The sequence below is a fragment of the Triturus cristatus genome, chromosome 4_2 (genome assembly GCF_964204655.1).
Source record: "Triturus cristatus chromosome 4_2, aTriCri1.1, whole genome shotgun sequence".
In the NCBI taxonomy this organism is placed as follows: Eukaryota; Metazoa; Chordata; class Amphibia; order Caudata; family Salamandridae; genus Triturus; species Triturus cristatus.
In genome coordinates, this window is record NC_140586.1 from 588,132,397 (window position 1) to 588,155,059 (window position 22,663).

Genomic DNA, 22,663 nt, shown 5'->3' on the forward strand with positions numbered 1-22,663 from the left:
TCTGTATCTTAATTATCCTCTGTCGGAGGATTTTACAGTATCAGTGGTTGGCTTTGTGTAGACTTACTAGAAAAGTGGAAGTTACTATCAAAGGGAAGTTTGTGAATACCGAAACGTAGCAAACTTACTCAAAAGAGTACATTTTCTCAAAGGAGTAAATAAGGCTCCATATGTCACCCTATGCAGGCCATGTAGCCCACAAGTAGAGTGCCTGATATTTAGAATTTAATGTTTGCATGTACATTCAGTGACTAACTCCCAAAAGCTTTTTTCACTGCAAAGTGTTGTAGCTGTCTTATAAGAAAAACTAGAATTCAAAATAAAATTATAAACCTGCTAACTCCAGTTTGGGACAAGCTACAGGCTTGATGTTTATGGAAATTTCAATTCAATGGTGAAGTTGGATTATCAATAAATATTTAGGAAAGGTGACTTCTAACAAGTTACACTTTTTTAGCCTGCTGACAGATGGCCCTTCTATGGTTTGCCATTAATGAGGTGATAAAATTGCTCACAGAGCAAGAACAATGACTTAGGCTTTTTCATAGAAAGATGTGCATGTGAGGTATGTGATAGACATCAGTTCAGGAAGGAAATCTGGGGATGGTGCAGGAACTTCATTGTCTTTAAAAATATTTGGCTGAGGCTTACCCATTCAGAGGGAAGTGTAAAGGGAGACCAGGGAACCTACATGAGATATTATGTTAGAAAATATCAAGGATGCAAATACCTCCAAGGATTACAGCCAACGTTTTAGTGTAAATGCAGAGAAAACACACTTGCTTTGCCTTGGCCATGCTTCAATAGAGGATGGGGCAATGAAAAGAAGTTTCAGGAGTCCTGTAAGTAGATTAACTTCTTTATTTCCAGCAGGACACAAGGGCAGACGAACGATGTACAAGCTCTCTCCTCGTATTCTTTCCCCAACTGTCACCTCCCTTGCTTCCAGAAACCTTCTACGTGGACGTTCCACGCATAATATTACAATAAGAAACCTAACACATCTTCCTCCTATACAATTTGAAAATTAAAACTAAATACTTTTAATACTAAATATCAACAATGTTTTCATAAAACAAAATAATTAATCAAGATTCCGACATATTAAATCATTCATTAATACATTACGTAATCATGAAATTTACTAGGCAATTTTGTTGACCTGGACGAGTGTTCACGAAAGTGGGGACTGTGGCATGTACTGGTTTGACTAGAATTAGTAGTAGACCGATTGATACAAGATGAACTGTGGTGGTTAGAAACAGAAATCTTGCTTTTATTCCACCAACTTCCAACTTCTAATTGTACCGCACTTTTATTAGTTCTCACTACAAGTTGAGGATGAGAGAATTTAGACAATCCTTTAAGCAAAATTCTGGAACATTTAACACACACAAAATCTCCCACCTTTACATTGAGCTGTCTTTTACTAGACTGAACATACTTCTTTTGAGCTTCAACTCTTTTTTTGTCAACCTCTTGTAATTTTGTTATCGGTACACTGAACGCACCCATCCATCCTCTGAACATTTTAGAAGAAGGAATCCGACCTCTGAGTAAAACAAAAGGAGAAACTCCTGTGTCCTAGTTAGGAGTGGTGCGTACAGCCCATAACAAAGTCTTAAGTTCTTTTTCACAATCAAGATTGCTAGCCTTGGAGAGTTGTATGTTGTCTTTAATTACCCTATTAAACCTTTCCACAAGGCCATTACTCCTAGGGTGATAAAGAGAAGTTTTAGTATGTTTTATGTCTATGAATTTTAAAAACTCCCCAAATTCTGAAGAGGTGAATTGGCAACCATTGTCAGATATAATTTCGTCTGGAACACCGTCCCGTGCCAAAAGAAATTCTAGGAATTCTATGATACAAGAAGTTGTGGGAACCTTCACGAATTTTAATTCTGGCCAACGGCTGTAATAATCCATGACAACAATACCATATTCTGACACACCATGATCCGACAACTTTAACCTCTTCAGTGCCCATGACGAGCTGGACTCGTCATGGGCCGCGGTTGCGCTGTGCCCATGACGAGTCCAGCTCGTCATGAACCCCGCCCGCTAATGTAACGGCCGGCACAGGGCGGGGAAACGACGTGGCACTGAAGGGGTTAAGGGACCTATGATGTCAATCGCCAACTTGGACCACGGTTTTGGAGGAACGTCTACAGCTTGAACAGGGCTGGGGACAGTCACCTGAGTTTTGTCACTAACAGCACACTGCAAACAATCCCTCACAAAATGTTCGACATGCTTATCAAGACCAGGCCACCAGAATTGCTCCCTAATCCTCCTCTTCATTGCACGTATGCCTATATGTCCCTCATGAGCCAGGGTAAGAACTTTAATTCTCATACCTGTTGGAACTACAAGAGAAGGAAAACAGAATAAAAAATCATTAATTATTGATAGCTCATCAAAAACATGTTTGAATTTACCAATAGAATCATTAAGAGAAGATCCATTATTCCATCCTGTGTGAATCGTGTCCATTACCTTCTTGATATCCTCATCACAAGAATATGCCTCTCTCCATTCATTTTCCAAAATGGCACCACGTGAATTAAAAATGGCGAAACAAAATACATCTCCTTCATAAACCTCTTCAATTTCCTTTATCTCTTCAAAACTTGGCAATCTAGATAGGCAATCTGCCACTATGTTCCTCTTTCCTGGAACGTACTCTACTTCAAAATTATGTTCTAATAGTCTATACTGCCATTTTGTAATGCGGGGTGTTGCCCTCTCCCTTCCTCTTGTAGTGAAGAGTTGTACTGAAGGTTTGTGATCAACCCACACGGTGAATTTAGAGCCCCATAAGTAGTGCTTAAAATGAACAATGCCCCACCAACAAGCTAAGGCTTCGCGCTCTATTACAGAATATGTTGCCTCTGCACCCTTAAGACCTCTTGATGCAAATGCTACTACCTCCTCCCTTCCGTTCCTGCACTGCATTAGTACTGCGCCAAGACCCTTCTGACTTACATCCGTCATAATTATGGTACTGTCGTTGATATCAAAAGGTTTCAGAGGAATGGCATGAGCAATCTCATACTTAATCTTTTGAAATTCCTTGTTGCATTGATCACACCATTTGAAAATGACACTTTTCTTAAGGAGATTCCTCATATGAAAAGTTTTCGATGAGCAATTGGGAACGAATCTAGCATAGAACTCAATGAGTCCCATGAAAGATCTCAATTGATCTTTGTCCATTGGAATGCATTAATTTTCTATGGCTCTAATTAGGCTATCTTTTGGTTCGACCCCTTTTTCAGATAGTCTATACCCCAAATAATCCATAGAGGCTACATTCATTTTACACTTTTCCACACTTAAGGTAACACCTTTTTCTTACCTTACTTAACGTCTCATCGTGTTGAATTTGATCCGAACCATAGACCAAAACGTCATCTTGAAACGCCATCACCCCAGGAATGTTCTTAAACATGCTTTCTACAATTCTCTGAAAAACTGCTGAAGCAGATGCAAGGCCAAATGGCATGCGTTTAAATTGGAATAATCCTTCTGGGGTGAGGAAGGCAGTATAATGCCGCAAATCAGGATGCAACTCAACCTGGTGATAGGCTGAGGTCATGTCCAGCAGACTGAACCTTTTTCCATTCTTAAGGGTGGTGGTCATCTCGGTAATGGGTGCTGATCTATCCAGATGTTCCGATTTAACTCTCAAAGGTCAACACACATGCGAAGAGAACCATTGGCTTTGTGCGCTAGAACCATGGGGGAAAACCAATCTGAAGATTCTATGGGTTTGATAACGTCACTCGCACAGAGGTTATCTAGTTCTTTTTTAAGTCCATCACGCAAAGCCAACGATACTCTCCGAACTTTATGCACCACAGATTTGCTTCCCTCATTTAACTTAATTTTGTGTTTGAAACCTTTAATTAACCCTAGCCTATCATCAAAAATCTCAGGATGGGTAGTGACCTATGTTTCATCCATAAGTGCATGTACTAAGACCAAATCCTTCTTTAATATCACTTGTTCAGGGTCATTGGGATCTAAAATAATTCCCAGATTGCCCTGGTCTTTCCAACTCAAAAGACGTGTCATCCTTAGCAACATAAACAATTGCATTAGCATGGTTACCTTTGAAACATAAATTAGCGTCAAATTCACCTATAACATTTATGTTTTTTCTAGGCCTGGGCAGCAAATTCCGTTCCGTTCGCGGAATTTGCGGAATTTGGGTAATTTCGCGTTCCGCGGAGAACGCGAAATTGCTCAAAAATCTGCGTTCCGCGACTTCGCGAAATTTTTTGCTTGTTCGCGTTCTCAATATGCGTGTTCGCGAGATATTTCACCCCGAGCATGCAAACAGCGATCGCGAACAGGAAAAAAGTATCGCGAACAAGCAATTCCGCGTGTTCGCGGAATTTCTGCGTGTTCGCGGAGATTTTTTACCGTTTCGCGGAGATCTGCGTAACGCGATTCCGCAAATTCCGCCCACCCCTAGTTTTTTCCACCATAGGCAATAGGTTTAGCAAGAGAGTGTCTTAAAACATGACCTTGAGATTCGAACAATTCTTTCCCTATCTTGTCAGATATTAAAGTGAACAGGGATCGGCTAGTACTTTGATGTTTACACCATTTACGGTTAATGTACACAGAGGTCGTTTAATCTCTGATTCGATTATAGCAATGACGTCGGCATTCTGAGCGTCAGACAATATGCACATTTTTTCTTCTTCACTTGAGGATGATATGTCCGAAGATTGCTCAATATTCATAACTTTTTTAGAGGACGACGTGCTCGGTTTGCTAAATGACGCCTTAGTATTGGACCTGCAGGCACTTGCTAAATGGCCCTTCTTTTGACATTTACTGCATGTTTTATTGAGGGCAGGACAAAATTTGGCATTTCCAAGGTGGGAACTACTTCCACAATGGTAACATTCCCAACGTTTATTGGATCTGGAATTTTTATCAGTATTAAGTTGTCCATCTTTTTTCTCTTTATGTTTGTCTTTTGAAAAGGAATTGGGTTTGCTTTTGAGAGAAGAAACAGCTTGCGCTTGACTATCAGAACTGGAAATAGATATTTGTTCCAAATGAGAAGAGGTACTTTCAATCCTTGTAGCTATTTCCAGCGCTTTTTGTAGGGACAAATTTAGTTTATTTAAAAGAGCTTCTTGGACTTTTTTGCTAAGAGTTTTTTCTACCAACTGATCCCTTATCATTTCTTCCGCAAAGTTTTTATAATCACACGATTCTGCTAAAATACGCAATGCGCCAACATAGGTAGTCGCAGATTCACCAGAAAGTTGTGCTCTTTTTCTAAATGTGTGTCTTTCTAATGTAATGTTCTTGCACGCTTTGAATCTATTGTCAAGAGATTTAGTAGCTGTAGCATACTGATCTTCCGCACCATCACCTTCATCGCCGCTTAAAAACACTACAACTTTTGTGGTATGTTTAAGGATAGTGCGACCTTCAGATCCAAGACAGTGTCTCAGAATCAAAAATGTCCTTTTATGCGTGAAGGAATTGCCATCAAGAGCATCAAGATATGCTTCAAAACTTTCTTTCCATTTCTCCCAGTCCAACTCAGGAGAAGATGGGCTTGGAGAAAATGCTGGAGGAGCTGATAAGGATTGTTGAATGTTGTCAGTGTCAAATTTTACTTGTAAGCTTCAATTGGTAGTGAGTAAGAGTAAGAGTAACTGTTTATGTTAAATAATAAATGTAGCTTACTGTAGCATGTATAAAATGACGTACTAATTATGGCACATTAAAAAAAAAAATGGCTGGCCATCAACACAGTATACCAATTAGAAAGTTGCTAGGCTGCTAGGATCCTTTTTTTTTTTTTTTTGAACTGATGTTTGCATCACGATGAAAAATGCGCTGTAGCTTTAAGTAATGAAGAGTGTACACGATCCGTGTACGCGATCCTCTTTATTAGATTAGCGTGCGCATTGCTGTAAACAGGGACGCGCTGTAACTTTAAGCTTGAACTAGCGTGCGCATCGCTAGGCAACCAGCTGATGCGCTACGAACTCCAGATGGACTTGGGGGCACGTGATGACTTGCGTATGAGCTGAATGCGTCATACGCTGCGCGCTATGAGTCACGAGAAGGGGCGCGCGATTAGTGTGTGCGAGACTTTCCTCCTCCCCCTTTTCTCCTCTATCCGAAGACACGTACCTTTGCCTAATCGTTGTGGACACCATGGAATCGTGACACTGCCCCAGATGCTTGAGTGCGCCACGAACCACTCGTGAACTGTATGGCATCGAAGGCTTAATTATGGAAGAATTTCCGGTACTCCGTCGTCTGCCTACCGAAGACTGCACGCGTGGATGTCCTGCTGGCCATTCGTCGCCAGTGAAAAGAAGTTGCAGCAGTCCTGTAAGTAGATTAACTTCTTTATTTCCAGCAGGACACAAGTGCAGACGAACGATGTACAAGCTCTCTCCTCGTATTCTTTCCCCAACTGTCACCTCCCTTGCTTCCAGAAACCTTCTACGTGGACTTTCCACGCAGAATATTACAATAAGAACCTAACAGGCAACATGGCCCCCCTCCCTGAGACAGTTTTGGCACCAGGGGCCCCATCCCCTCTGAGCCCAGCCATTAACAAATGGGGAGGGGAACATGTTTCCTTCCTCCCCATGCCAATTTCAGCCCCGGGGACCTCATCCCCTGGAGCCCAGGCATGTCACCTGGGTGCTCCTAAGGCACCCAGTGTGCAATGGGACCAGGGTGAGCCTCAAGGCCACCATGGTCCCAGCCGGCTCTCCGCCTCCTGTGGGAGGTGGCATTGCTCTTACACACAGGAAGCTGCTGGAAATGCTTTCTGCCAGCAGGAGCTGTTTGACAGTTCTCGCTTGCAGAAAGTAGAGTTAGGTTTGCTTTTGCTTGGTAGGAGTTGTCAGCTCTCACCAAGCAAAAAGCTTCCTCCTAAGGGTGGGCACCTTGGGAGGTAGCAGAGGCCGGTCCTGGGGGTTGGTGGTCCCTAGAGCCATCCATGGTTCCACAAGGGAGGCCGTGCAGCCCCCCCTCCATTGCAGTAGTTAGCTCCAGTGAGGTAGTGGTCCCCAGGGATGTGGGGGGGGGCCACACGGCCCACATTCATTTGAATAAATTGCCCAGGGAAGGAGGTGTTCCCCAGGGGTAGCACATGGGCTACAGCATTACATTGGTACTTAGCCCCGAGCATGTGGGGCTGTAGGGGAGGCTGTATGGGGCCCCCCATGCATTAATACCAAGGGGTTGATTACGATGTTGTTATGAAGGGCTCAAAATGGGATCCGGTATTGTTGAGTCTGATTCAGAACCCTTGTTTCCTACTGAATAGTACAGTTTTCCCAATGACCGATTACGATGTCTGGAAACCATTCGAGCAGACCTACTCGTTTCCGAAAGACATCGAGACAGCCCGAGTCTTTCAGAGCTGATTCTTACAGTTCTATGTACACTGTTTCCGGACGAGCGATTAGGATGACTGATTTGGACAGCCATTCTGATTCAGTGTGCCAGAGACCAAAAGCTGCCATAATCCATCTTTGGGGGCCTGCTGTGGGCCTCCCTTCAACTAGAGGTGTCCGAATGTGGCCCGTGGGGGTACGCAAGAGACCCCTTTTTCCAACCATGCACAATGTGGTAGGCACCATGGGCTGCCCGCCACAGTGTGCAAGGTTTTCCCCAACCACCCCTTTTTTCAATTGGAGTCTGTGTTTGCGTTCGGAACACAGGCTCCTATTGAAGTCACTGCGAGTCCAAACGAATGATGTTGGGAGGCATCCGGACTCACAGGAGCCGATTCGTTTGGAAACTAGTCTGAAACCGATTTGTTTGGGACAGTTTCCAAATGGCATTGTAATCTGCCCTTAAATGTTTTGTCCCGGGGAAATGGTGGTCCCCAGGGGTCAGGCAGACCCACATGGCCCACCCTCATACATATTTTAAATTGCCCCAGGGAGGTGGAAGTCCAAGCTGGCACCCCCACATACATTAAAAGCAGTGCCCCAGGAAGGTGGCAGACCCCTAGGCTTTCATAACGCCTAGGTGGGCCGGCCCCATGTGCCCCCTCCTACTTTTATGGTATGCCCCCAAGACCTAGCCCACCTGTTTTTTTATTTAAAGCATGCGTTGGAGCAAATTTTGCTAATTCATGACAGTTGTTTTTTTTAATGCTTTAAAACCGTGGCTGGGTCACTGGGGGACCAAGGCTTGTGGATCAGGTTATTCATAACCTGTCCCCTTTTCTTTTTTTTAAACTTTTTTTTGCAACTATTCTGATGCTGAATCCCAAGATGGCTGCCAACACTTCCTAGTTGAAGTGTTGGTAGCCAATCAGAGCTCTACATTTCCCTACACAAGATCGTTATTATTTGCAAAGATAGCATGGCCTCAGATATCCTTATTTTTCCCTTAACTTTATCAACAACTACTGGACAGATTTACACCAAACAACTCTAAGCGTGGTCTGCGTCACCAAATCTACCTTTGTGCCAAATCCGGTGAAATTCTGTCTAGCGGTTCAGGTTGTAGGCATGTCTAAAGGTCTTATTGGAATTGTGAAATGCACACTTTTTGACCCTTCCTTTTTTAAACACGGATCACCCAAAAACTTTGCATGCAGAACAAGATACACCAGGGACCTTTTTTAAGGAAAATTTGGTGATGATTTTCCAAATGACACTAAAGATATAGGCAAGTCAAAAATTGATTTCCTATGGAAACATGGTCCTAGCCATAACTTCCTACTGGTGACTGCATCAGCACAAACGACATTTACCCTTTAGCCATTTAACACCCATGTCCAATGTCAGAGATAGGATGGAGTGCTAGATGAAAGGAGTGCTACATTTCTCAGAAATGTATTCTCAGGTCTAATTAACACATCAATTTTGGAGAAGACCCATGTCCCTGCTACATAGAGAGCAGAGTCTAGTGCCTTCGCCTCAAAGATCTAAAGAGCTGGTGCTATTAGTTTACTATGAGATACTCCATGTTCTTTGAAAATGGCCCATCTATCTGTTTGTGCTGTAGCACTCACTTACTAACATGAGGCTTCCATGACATATAAGCGGACAGAGTGACACCCAAGTAAGCAATTGAATCAACTTTTTCTAAAAGTGCTCCATCGGACTCTAGTCTTGCTTTAAACAATTTATGCGGATTAAAAAGCATATGTTTTGTTTTTGCAGTATTGATTTCCAACCCCTGTGTACAACAGAACTCACCAAAGTGAGTTAGGATTTTTTGGAGCCCACTCAGTATTTTAGAAATAAACAAAGTATCACCAGCAAAATGGAGACTGGGGATTTTCACATTTACAAACAAGAGGGGAATCTGTATAAGGCAAAGTCAAATATTGAACAATTTCATTTAAATACAATGAAAACAGGGTTAGGGCCAACACGCAGCCCAGGAGCATATTCAGACAAAATATTGAGTTGGAAATGTTGATTTACACAAATATCAAGTTGAAAGTATTGTTACACAGAAATATCGACAGCAAAACACACAAGATGATGGACGGAATGTTGCACATTGGCAAAACATTCACCCCCAGTCACAGATCTAGGTTTAATCCATCGTTATTTTGCTCACCACGCCACCCCAGTTCAGACATGGCCATATGCAAATCAGTCTTGACCCTGTGCCTCATGGGAACAGTCCAGCCCGAACTGCCAAGTCATGTCTTCCCTGGACCGGAATCAAGCATCCTAGGACCGGTTTCGGGGTTTCACCCCTCTTCAGCCAGGATAGCTTGACTCCAGTGGCGTAGTGAGCACGGGATCCACGTCTGGGCATACCCTTCCCACATAGGGCGATCAGCAAAACACACAAGATGATGGACGGAATGTTGCACATTGCCAAATCATTCACCCCCAGTCACAGATCTGGGTTTAATCCATCGTTATTTTGCTCACTACGACACCCCCAGTTCATACATGGCCATATTAATCAGTCTTGACCCTGTGCCTCTGGGAGTACCTGGCTTGGCAGTTCGGGCTGGACTGTTCCCATGAGGCACAGGGTCAAGACTGATTTGCATATGGCTGGGTTCAAACTGGAATGGCATGGTGAGCAAAAAAACGATGGATTTAGGCCCAGATCTCTGCATTGGGGTGAATGTATGACATTGTTCTGCATTCTGTCCATCAACTGTTTTTTTTGCACAGAAATATCGACAGCAAGAATATTGAGGTCAAGAATATCGAATTTAAGGTAAGAAATATTGTTTAAAAAATATAGAAGTCATTAATATCGTTTCCAAAAATATAGTTGTTTAAAATATCGATTTTTCAATTAGTGTTATTTTAGTTTATACTTCAAATGTATGTGATGTATGTTTTTTGTATGAGTGTGTGGGCTTTACTTTTATAGGGGTACACACTGTGGGGAGTAAATTCATTTTACTTACTTTATAATTAGTTGTTAAATACTATTAGTATTTTTATTGAATATAAGTTTTAATTGTGTAATTAATGTTTTTACAGTTTAATTTTAGCTGTGGGTTGTGGGGATTATAGGCGTAAAGTGTGGGAAGCTAAATAATTTTTGAGTTTTAATTTGTTTTTTAATTAATAATATTTCTTTAATTGGTAATTAATTATGTTAAATAAGGAAGTGTGGTGTTATAGGGTAGGAAAGAAAAAAAGTAAATTTATGTAATAATTAATGTTTCTGTTTCTAAATATTTTCTAACAAAAATATTTGTTTGAAAATTACTTTTTATTTTTTTTAATAGAATATTTATAGGTACTTGACATATGTATTTAACATTACAATTTTTTTTTTACTTTTTTATACTAAACATATTTGTATTTTTATTTTCAACATTTATATATTTTTGTATTTATTTAGTTTTTTAAATATTTGTGTTGTTAATATTTTGTTTGTTTTTAACTTTGAACTGACTGGAGTGAGACTCTTAATTGGCACCCCCTCCGCAATCCAACACTTTCCCCTCTGTTGCACTCACTTAAGTGTGAATAGTAATTTTTACCCCCTCGCTCTCCAACACTTTACCTACTGTTGCACTAACTGGAGTGGGAATGGTCATTTTTACCCATCCGCTGTCCAGCACTTTCCGTACTGTTACACTCACTGGAGTGGTAATAGCTATATTTTTTACATCAATTCTTTTTCGATATTTATGTACTTACCTGTTTAAATATAGGGAGTCGATATTTTTGCATTCTATATTTTTCATCAATATTGTTTACTTCTATCTTTTTTACATCAATATTCTGCCAGTGAACCCCCTGGAGGACACCTCTTAACACCAGCAAATTCTGTCAGAATTCTTCTCATGTAGATCAATTGTAATGGATATCACTTCAGGGGACATGCCCACATCACTAAGAACTTGCCATAACTTTGAGCAGGGGACCAGATCAAAGGCAGATTTTTAATCGACAAAGGCAACATAAAAGCTCCATTTGCCGATTACTACCATCTTCCAATAGATTAGCAAAGGATGGAAGATATAGTAAGTAGTTCAACTCTTTTCCGGAACCCAACCAGCAAAGGGCTTAAAATGTTATTTGTATCAATCCATCCCTGTATCTTAGCTAGTACGCAGTGACTAAAGACCTTTTGCATGTGGTCTTTTAGGCTGATAGGCCTATAACTCCAAGGCTCGAACCTGCCGCCCTTCTTATAAATTGGCAACACTACTACTCCCTTCCATGAATCAGGAATAGAGGGTCCTTTTACAATAGCATTGGCAAGAATAGGAACATATTTAGGCATAGGTATTAATATCCCCCACCAAAATGAGATTATATTGTGGGTGGTGTCCTTCTAGGCAATCCTTAGGGGCTTGCACAGTTTTTGATGCTAGCCCACCCTGTCCTACCTGGCATAAATATTGAAGATGGGAACACAAATATCCTTGTTAATTGTTATTTGGATCCCCAGATAATCTAAGGAGTCCATGAGCAATTGGCTAACTTTACAATCCAGAGAAGCTCTAACCCAAGTAGTTAAACCTCCCGAAGTTCTACCAGCTGCACTCGATTTCGCTGATGTAAAGAAATTAAGGTAGCCAAGTTTGTGTATAGTATCCGTGCCCCATGTCTCTTGGAGCAAGCATATATCATGCTTGCTCCTAGATAAGATTGATCCAGTCAGGTTGAACCATTTTAGACCCGAGACCAGACACATTCCAATATAGTATTTTAGTCAGGGGGGGCCTTAACAAAGTCTGGCAATACTTAAGCTGTACCCTTGGAGGGTAGGAGTTTCAACTGAGAAGATTGAATTAGTGGCTAATGGGGTAACAGTGGTGCTACTGGTCGATGAAGAGGGCTTCAATGCAGTAGGAACATTTCTTATAATGTGCTCTTGAAAGGAAGAGGTTTCATCTGGCAAAATTGTGGTAGTTAAAGAAGTAGTAGGAGTACTGGGCTTGACTAGTGGCTCATGGAAATTTAGATTACTGTTAACATATAAAACCTCCAGAGAGCTGTTGTTATACTGTCATGCTTATCCATGAGCTGACTTATCAGAAACCACTGATGTTGGGCACATAACAGGGGGAGAAGGATTAATGGGGTCCCTATGTCAATCTATCTCGGCCAGAATTGTTGACAGTCTCCCCCGTGTCAAATAGTACTGGCCAAATCAGATTCTGGCCTACAATACCTAAATTGTAAACATGAATTATTCAGAGGGCTGGATGGAATATCAAGGGCCGCCAAATTGTCTCCTATCCCCTCTTTCTTTAAAGTCAGCTCAATCATGTCATACATTGGGCTGGATGTGGGACTCCTACGTGCATTAAGTATGTTGTGGCAGATAACCAAGCGACAGCCTCTGACATGGCCGATCCAGTGAATCACCTTATTTATAAGAGAATCCTCTCCTTCATAACTAACATGGGGCGGGAGTTTTGGAACCTTGATCATTTTGTTTCTATTTTTGAATGAATTATACCCACAATTGAAACTTGAAACAGGCCTTTGGTTCCAGCCGCATGAGGTCCAAGTACACAATGGGCTGGTATATGAAAGGTACTCTGCAGCTGTCCTTTACTGACCAGAGGATTAGTCTGGCTAAGATTTTGTAATCAACTAGAGATAGGCTGGGAACTGGACTGAATTCCCTGGTGGCGGTGTCCTGTCCCCTTCACTAGACGTGCAGTCATGGACAAGTAAGGTCCAAGGAAAATCTGGGCTGTTGGGTTAAGAGGATTATTAACTTGGGACTTGGTGTTGGATTGCAAAGAGGGCATGTTGGTATCTCTGGCCAATGCAAGTTTGTTTGTTATATTCAATAGCTGGTGAGTAATGGATTTAAGTTCCCCCATCTCAGCCTTCGCCTCCCCTACCTTGGCCTTCATTTAATTAATCAAGGAAGTACAGCTGGCTATACCAGCACAAAAATGAATAAATGGAGCAGCTGTGGGGGCCGAATTGATGGGAGTAGGGAGGAATAAATGGTCATCAGGCAGCTCAAGTAATGGTAAAAGTGGTTGCTGCAAGGAAGGGCGTCCTTGAGAGGTAACAAGGTAGGTGGAGAGGTTACAGCTAGATCAAGGGTACAACAATCTAAAACCCCACTTGATGGAGCTAATACAGGCCCTGTCTTAGGTTTTTAAACCTTCTTGGTATTTGTATTTGTTGTGAATTAGGAAGAGGAAGGCCCATAATTGGAGAAGCATCTGGGAGCTGGGTTGAATCCGAGCTTAGCAGTGCTTCACATTCAACCATAAGATCGTCTATTCGATCAATAACACAATTGCTCCCCGCAGTTATGGGGATTTCTTTTGTTCTCTTAATTTTACTGGAACCACTGGCCCCCTACACTGCTCTTCTTTTACCCATGATTGGCACAAGCACAACAGGTTTTGGCTCAGCGAAAGACCTAGCAAAGCTAAGTCATGGTTAAAACCTCTCCACCAAATCAAACATAGAAAACGCCTGCAGATTGAACCACAACAACCGGTGGAAGATTGAAACAATATGACAACCCAGACAACAGTTAGAAATGCATTCTCTCTTTGATGTGGACCAGTCTTGTTTGGAGCAGGTGCGAGTGTAGGAGATCAGAAAGAAGTACTTTTAGGTGGAAGATGTAAAAGGGGGATCCCAGCCTCCTCTGGGCTCTGACGGGCGTGGATGGACCGCCCTTGGCCGGGTGCACGCTGCGGGATGCCAAACGGTTTTTAGCTGCGCCCCTTCGACAAGACACCATCAGCAACAGCACCTCCTGGCACATTGTATGATGGATAATGGGGTGACGGACACAAGGGCCATTCAGGACCATAGGGGTCACCCCCCTCCCCCAACGCTGTGTCCAAATGATGTCCCACGCTGCAGGATGTCATAGGTGCTTTTAGCACATTGGACGGAGAAGACCCTGCCCCCACAAAAAATAACTGACAGAAACAGCGCTTCCTGATGCATTGTATGATGGATAATGGGGTCCCCAAGGGTCCTTGAGGGCTACAAGGCTCAGTCCCCCAAACACTGAGTCCAAACGATGTCCCACGGTGTGGGATGTCAAACGCGCCTTTAGCACATCGGAAGGAGGAGGCCCTGCCCTATAGAAAAGACACCAGCAGCAACATCCATAATGGGGTTCCCAAGGGTCCTTGCAGTCTTCAGGGGTCAATCACCCCAACGCTGTGTCCAAACATGTCCCCACTCAACGATAACACATTTAATATGTTTTATTGTATATACTTCCATTTTCAAAAGGACATCAACAAGCATGCTCATGAAGTGTAAATGCGACTTGTGACGTAGTGTGACGTTAATGTCAATAAAAACTGGGTTGCTGAGACTACAATGTCTTTTATAACAGTAAAGAAAATTGCCCCTTGGGCAACCATTCATGTTTATGTTGTACAAGCCACTGTATGTTAAAAAATGATTTTGCTAAAAAAAAATATATCTACGTGTTGTATATTTTTTAGGAATTGTTTATTAATTTTTCTTTTTATTAAGACTTTTAATATTTTACTTCATCAATAAACAAGCATGGGGAAAGAAAAGGTGCACCCAGCTGGGTTTGAATCATACCCAGCAATTCGTCAATAATACATAATCAGACTGTAGTCTCGAAAAGAGAAAACAGAATTACATAAAACATATGAGCAGACTCTGTATCATAATAAATGTAAAAGCTACAAGAACACATATAACTAATGCATAACTTAACGTCTGGAGCTACATAGCACCCTGTGCAAATGCATCACTACGATCCAAAGGACAAACAGATATATAAATCTTCAAAGAGTTGATCCAGCCCCCTATGCAATAAAGCCACTATCCAATTCATCATATCCAAAAGTGCTAAACTCGTCCATGTGCAAAACCAATAAAGTGCATGAATCGTGCATACGTTTAGTCTATATTGCATATCATCCTATAGAGGAATCTGGGGCCAGCCGAACATAAACACAGTCTGAAAGGGACCCACAGATTTTCTTCCCCTTCTGCCTGGCCTTCCTTCCTTAGCTGTTTTTTGGGATTTCAGAAAGCATGTGTTTTTTTTATTTTAGTTCTACTGAGTTACATTAACCTAGTGCATTAGAAAAATTAGGTTTGCAACATGGACAATTGTCAATTTCTAAAAAAAAATTGAAACATCCAACCTATTCTTTTTTGTTGAGTTTTATATAGGGCGAGCAAGACCTGAAGATATTAGAGCGCTTTAAATGAGCACCAGTTGTGTTACAGAGGACTCTTACATTTTATCTTTTTGTTAGGCGGGGGGAGATTAAGTAATTTGCCACGAATCACAGGATGTTGAGCGTCCCTGCAGAGATTCTATCCCAGTTCCCCAGAGGCAGATGTAATGGAGAGTTAGCCTATGACATGAGGTTTACAGGAACAAATGCTGTAAGAGATATTATATATATATTGTATTATACCTATGTAAGAAATATGAAAATCTATTCTGTAAATGTGACATGAAATGGTGATAATAAAGCTTATGCAAATCCATTCCTGATGATGAAATGTTTAATGTTCGGTTGTCTTCAGGACTCGATGACTGTGCACTATCCACAGATTTTGACCCAGATAGTGAGCTGTCTACAGACAGAACAATAAGCATTTATTATTGTTCTGAGATCAAGTATGCGAAGGTGGCCAATCTTTGGAAGTCAGAATTAGGTAACCTATTAATGTGCTAGAACTAGCATTGTGCCTTGAGAGAGCACAAAGAGGACTATAAAATGCAATAACCATGTTAGAATTTTTCCTGTTGCTTTCTTTACATATACATTGCATTGCTGTATTACTGTTTGTTTTCTGTTTGGTTACAATTCATATTATATGCACTAAGGGCCATATGTAGGTAGCCTAACATTTACCGATTCATAAATACCGAATTTTACCGATTCGGTATTTATGAATCGGTAAATGTGATGTAGGTAATGATTCGGTAATGTTTACCGAATCGGTAAAAATCGGAAATTATGAATCGGTATTTACCGATTCGGTAATGAGGCATACCTTCCCATTGATTCCTATGGGCCTGGAGGCCCATAGGAATCAATGGGAAGGTATGCCTCATTACCGAATCGGTAAATACCGATTCGGTAATGGGGGGAGCATATACAAGGGTGGCAGGGTGTCACATTGACACCCAGTCGCACCCCTGAATCTTGCATGTGTGCACATGTGGCGCACATACATGCCCTAAGGGCATGTATGTCTGCCACATGGCACTCTTAAATCAGCAAAATATTGCTTTTTGCAAGGTATTCGTTATTTATCACCAACCTGTATTTGGTGGTAAATAACGAATTCTTACTACTGATTTGCACTCTTTAGAGTGCAAATCAGTAGTAAAAATCAACATTTCTGGATTCGGTATTTACCGAATCGGTATTTTACCGATTTCTTAATTTCCGATTCGGTAAACCAGAAATGAGCCCCCTACATAGCAAATGCCTAAATACCGGTCGGTAACGGGATATTTACTGAAATTCGTCCGTTACCGACCGGTATTTGACTTCCTACATATGGCCCGGCGTTAGGATTTTAAAATAAATATTTTAAATGCATATCCTTGTGCTTTTGAGTGTGTTACTTCTTTATGAAAAAGGGTTTAGACATTTACTAATTATCCCTGACTGATCATTCCGAGAAACACTTCTTAAGGAAACGTTGCTCAATGGGTAGCATATGGGTTACAGTCTAACTGGCTTTTTTATTAGGATTGGCAAATTCACTGAGTTCTTAGTGCTGGAGTGTCAAAGTTAGAACCCTGCAACTATAAGGGGACCTAGAGAATATATGTACAAATAACACAATCAGAGCATACATGGCATCACTTATTTTTGTAAGAAATTACTGAGAAGGTTGTTGAAAAGATATATAAATATTCTGATATGGTACTGGCCTAGCCAAGTGATTACATCTCCTTATAGTTTTGACATTTTTTTAAGCTATCAATGTTTGCTCTCCAAACAAGACAAGATAGTTTGTTTAGAATTTTGAATGCTTTTGTAGCTGATCTGTGTCAAACTAAAAAGCAATTCCAAAAGCAACATGGTCTGCATTAACATTGTGACTAAAGGCCTAATACATCACTATCAGCCTCTATGTAAGCCATGAAGAGATGTAATAATTTCCCTTTTTTAAGGGACAAGTGCTATGATTTCGTAGCCATCAATCACATAAGCATGCATTAACCTTTAACAAATAAATACATGTGTATCAAGCTAGACACATGTTACCGCAATACAATGTGTTGGTTCACGTGCATTTGAAGTTAAATATTGTGGGCCTGATTTGGCTAACAGATATCAAAACCTCCCCAGATAAATTCTACATTGTACACTGTGTACTTACAGTAAGGTGGATCGAATATGCTTTATTGTAATATGAAACCAAAATCTCCAGGATATTTAAATCTCCTACATTGTCAATTGTTAACTAATATACTTGTCTATATTTACAATGCATGCACATATTTGTTATTGTGGGTAAACTTGCAAAATATTTTCTCTGTATTTTTTCTCGTCTCTTTTCTAAAGGTGAGCTCCCACCTAAAAAAAATATGGTTGTCCATTTCCAGGCAAGTGCAGCAGAAGGGTTCAACAGGCGCCACAACATCTACTGTTGGAAATGATGAGAGGACCTTGAGGAGTGGACTCACCATGTTTCACTTCAAAAGCTGGGAAGGTCATCCCAACAGAAGAAGCGGTGTGCTGGTCTCAGCCTCCATGATGCATCATATTTGGTTAGTGACTTTCCAGGAGGTGGAGCTGAAGGCCATGAATCATCAAAAAGGAGGTAAGTGTAAATGAAAATGAATAGACCATGCTCTGGCTTCACACAAAGGACTTGTCACCACTGCATTGCCACTGCAGCCAGCCTAGAGCCAGGGCAGGTTTATGAAATTACAACTACTTCAAAAATAAACCTTTAGAAAATTCTCCTTCTTCAAAGAAGGCAGCAGGTATAAAAAAAGGACCCTCAGACCGACTTTTCAGTTCACTTTCTGGATCTAAGGAAGGACTCTCAGAGGACTGCCTGCGGCTGTGGCCTGCTGTGTACTCTTGCTTTGCTGCACCTTCAAGGACTGCTTTGCTGTTTGGAGCCTGCCTTAAACCCTCAGAGGCCTGCCCTGCTGATTGAGCCCTACTTCATCAACCGAGCCCAGTGCTACTAGAGCGACTCCAAGGCTAGTTTGCTGGCCTCAGGGGTAGAAAAGGCCAGACTCAGCTTGAATGAGTCCTAAACCCCCATGTGGTGCCCCTCCTGTCTTGGATCCTTTGTTGCAGTGTTAAACGTGCCCAGACAGCTAAAATCCAAAACTTGGAACTACATTGTTTTGGCTAAAAGCTGCTCTGAGAACCAAGGGAAGACTGTGACCAACCTGGTATTTTGTGCACCCAAAGTGCCTTGCCTGACGGCTTGACTTTGCGGTAGTTTAAGCAGCGTTCTTCCCACAGAATCAAATCTTGTTCAGAGGTCCTTCACCCAAAGGGTATCTGGCCTTTGGAACTCTTGTAAGCGAGAGCATCCTGCTGGAGATTTTCGACTTCCAAAAATTAGACAAAGTCTGAATGGAGAAATCTTCACCGCAACTTTGTCCAGTGGCTCTGCGACGATGCCACCTCCTCTGCGAACACTGCCTGCAGCCTTGCCTCACTGAACTTTACGATCTCAGAACTTTTTCGCAGAACTTTTTCTTAAAAAATTCTTCTAAGTCCATAGGTAAGCTCCAGCTGTGCCCAGTCCATTTCTTGTAGCTGACCCTTGCTCCATCACGGTCAACCATATTTTCCGACTCTGACCCGATCCCGCGCGACTAGATGTCTGTTGTTGGCACTTTGATGTTTTAGGGGCTAGATTTTACAAAAAAATGTAAACATTTACAACTCTCGTTCTACTGATCAGATTTTTGGCATTTTGGTGTCAACAATGTTACTCTAATTTTCTAGATTGGCGTGGGATTTTACTGTTTGTGTGCTACATACATGCTTTACACATTGCCTCTAAGTTTAAGACGGACTGCTTTTGTAGCAAGCTACCATTGGGATAAGCACAGGTTAATTTAGGGACTTTTGTGGTTCACCCTGATGGGGACAGTGTGTTGCTTGAGTAGAGGTCACCACCCTTTCAGCTAACAAAGCAATTTCTTACAAATAGGAAAGGACAGATTTTGGATTGATAATCACAATAGGTATGGATATTTTGCTGTTATGTAGATGGAAATGTCCAACGTAAGAACCACTGTTGTATAAAGTCACACAGGTGACCGAGACAAAAAATGAGAAATATAATTTGATAAATGTAAGCATCTAGCAAGATTCTGTCAAACCACCCCTGTTAAGATTTTGCTATTATTCATCTGAGTGGGTCTGACCGTAGATTTGTTACATTTGACAATGTTACATCTGCATGCCTAAACCTAAGAACATCAGCCTGAAAAAAGCCAAAGGAATGAAACATTTTCATATCGCTTTGCCCACTAGAACCTGACTTCTTATTGATCACAATCAAACAATCAGACCTCATGCACAACATAATTGAGAATAGAAGTCTCCATAACCACATATAAATAGAACAATAATTGACATATTCATGAAAATACTTTGTTCAATTGCCTGAAATGCAGTGTTAAAATAGTGTAAGTTTGAGGAATACAGTGTTATTTTGTATTGAGGGAGGTCGTTCCATGTCTTTGGTGCGATGTAGGAGAATGAGCGACCTCGTTATGTTTTGTTACATTAATGATATTGAGAGCAGGGGCAGTCCCTCCTCAGGGGATCCAGGGCATAGCCCTGCCACCTGTGAGCCCACGGAGTCAAAGCTAAAAGAAGTGAATCATTTATTAAAGTATTACACTTGTAATTAAATTATTATACTTGTGATAATTTAATTTAGCAGTGTTCAGGCAAACACAGCTTTTGTATTTACATGAACTCTGCATTGCGCAGGTCAGACCTCTCTGCCTCTTCATTAGCCTTCTGAATACAGGTGGAGGAGGAGGCAGCTGAAAGGTTATCCTGCTACTTAGGGGTCAATTCCGATCCGGGTCGGAGAGCTCTCCGAGAGCTGTTCGTAGCCTTACCTTGCAACCGACACGTTCCGGGAGGCGGTCCGTCCGTGCAATGAAGTACGATGCGCATAACTGACACAAATCCGACCGGTAGGTAGGCTGCGATTCAAGCTACATTTTCCGTACGAGCCGTACCTCAGATCACCGAACCGAGTCACCCGGAAGCAGTTCCCACAGCAGTTTCCGGCCGGACAAGTAAGATGTGTAAATCATAAGCGCCGGACGGGTCGCCACGTACAGCACATCCCAGCATCCGGGAAAGCAGCATATCAGGTACGATTTGTGCCAGAACACAATCCACGGCTACGAGATGGACCAGCTAGCAACGGGTACGAGACAGAGCAACAAGCAGAGTGTAAGAGACGAACACATCATGAATCCCATCACGCAGGTCATACCAGTACTGTACATCTATGACCGGATCAGGAACAGACACGGACGGCGCAGACGGTAATTCAGACACCCACCCCACAAACAAACAACATGTACCCGCCAAATGTCAAACACACCCAGAGGATCCATATCCTGTCCGCTAGCAACAGGCCACATTAGGTGTTGCATGTCCATCACCACTACCAGCCCCACTCATAGGGGTTATGTTGCCCATCACTACTGCCACCCCCACCCATAGGGACTATGTTGCCCGTCACTCCTGCCACCCCCACTCATAGGGATTATGTTGCCAATCACTCCTGCCACCCCACCCATAGGGGTTATGCTGCCCATCACTACTGCCATCCCCCACTCATAGGGGTTATGTTGCCCATTACTCCTGCCACCCCCACCCATAGGGGTTATGTTGCCCATCACTACTGCCACACCCACCCATAGGGACTAGGTTGCCCATCACTACTGCCACCCCCACTCATAGGTGACCTGTTGCTCATCACTGCTGCCACCACCACCCATAGGGGACCTGTTGCCCATCACTACTGCCACCCCCACCCATAGAGACTATGTAGCCCATCACTACTGCCACCCCCACCCATAGGGGACCTGTTGCCCTTCAGTACTGCCACCCCCACCCGTAGGGACTATGTTGCCCATCACTTCTGCCACCCCCACTCATAGGGGTTATGTTCCCCATCACTACTGCCACCCCCACCCATAGGGGTTATGTTGCCCATCACTACTGCCACCCCCACCCATAGGGATTATGCTGCCCATCACTCTTGCCACCCCACCCATAGGGGTTATGTTGCCCGTCACTCCTGCCACCCCCACTCATAGGGGTTATGTTGCCCATCACTCCTGCCACCCCCACCCATAGGGGTTATGATGCCCATCACTCCTGCCACCCCCACCCATCGGGGTTATGTTGCCCATCACTACTGCCACCCCCACTCATAGGGTGCTGTGTGACTATCAATATCAACACCCCCACCTATAGGATGGGTGATGCACCACACATCCATCATACACCAACATTAGGAATGTCAGCAAAATACATCTCCCCTAACATCATGACAACAGTGTGTAGTCTGTGACAAATGCCCACAACAGTGAATATGACTCCGAACATACAATGTAACTACCATCACATGTGTGACCAAAAACTGAGTATGGCCTACACAAGGCAAGCATCACAATAGCACTGTGTCAATGTGCACTAACACCCCCTCACTGTGTAGAACAAAAGTTAAGTGTGGGGTTCCAAACTGCAGCAAATGTTGAGCGTTGTGGTGATGGGGTCTAAACCCCCCCCCTCATCACAGTGACCAAAAGGTAAGTGTCATCATGTTCAAAGCTGCAAATACCAAACAGCATGTATGATTCCTGGTCCCAACACATGAAACACTTTTGTGGCAAAGTAGTGGTTGTGTCCCATACCCACAGAAATGTGGTGAGGCTAACAGTGCTGTGAAAATCTAACATACTCTCAGCCATGTGCAGACAAACACCATGACAATGACACAAAAGCAGAAGTGACCATCATAATGCATACACACATCTTGAAAATAGACACACAAATCAATACATCCTGTGTAAACTGTAGGTGTCAGGTCACAAACTCCCATTCCATGGCAGCAATGGGGCCTAACATCCAGGATAAATGTGCAGAATGATGTGATATGACTCACAGGGACAGCAGGGAAATTCACAAAAACAACATCCAGACAATGGCCCCCAACAGCAATACCAATGCACT

General features: G+C 42.5%; 1 protein-coding gene across 3 annotated transcripts in view; it reads left to right on the forward strand.

The window, feature by feature from the left end:
* LOC146834721 (uncharacterized) overlaps positions 1 to 22,663 on the forward strand; it is a 144,514-nt gene that overhangs the window by 32,370 nt on the left and 89,481 nt on the right. For 2 of the 3 annotated variants that reach the window (XR_014960325.1, XM_085600135.1), the window contains exon 3: positions 17,981 to 18,239. Coding sequence is in view for 1 of the 3 variants with exons in the window: in XM_085600135.1 (XP_085456261.1) it covers positions 17,981 to 18,239 (259 nt within the window). In the remaining 2 variants the exon portion in view is untranslated. The remainder of the gene's footprint in view (positions 1 to 17,980; positions 18,240 to 22,663) is intronic. The other variant, XR_014960326.1, reaches the window with a different exon arrangement.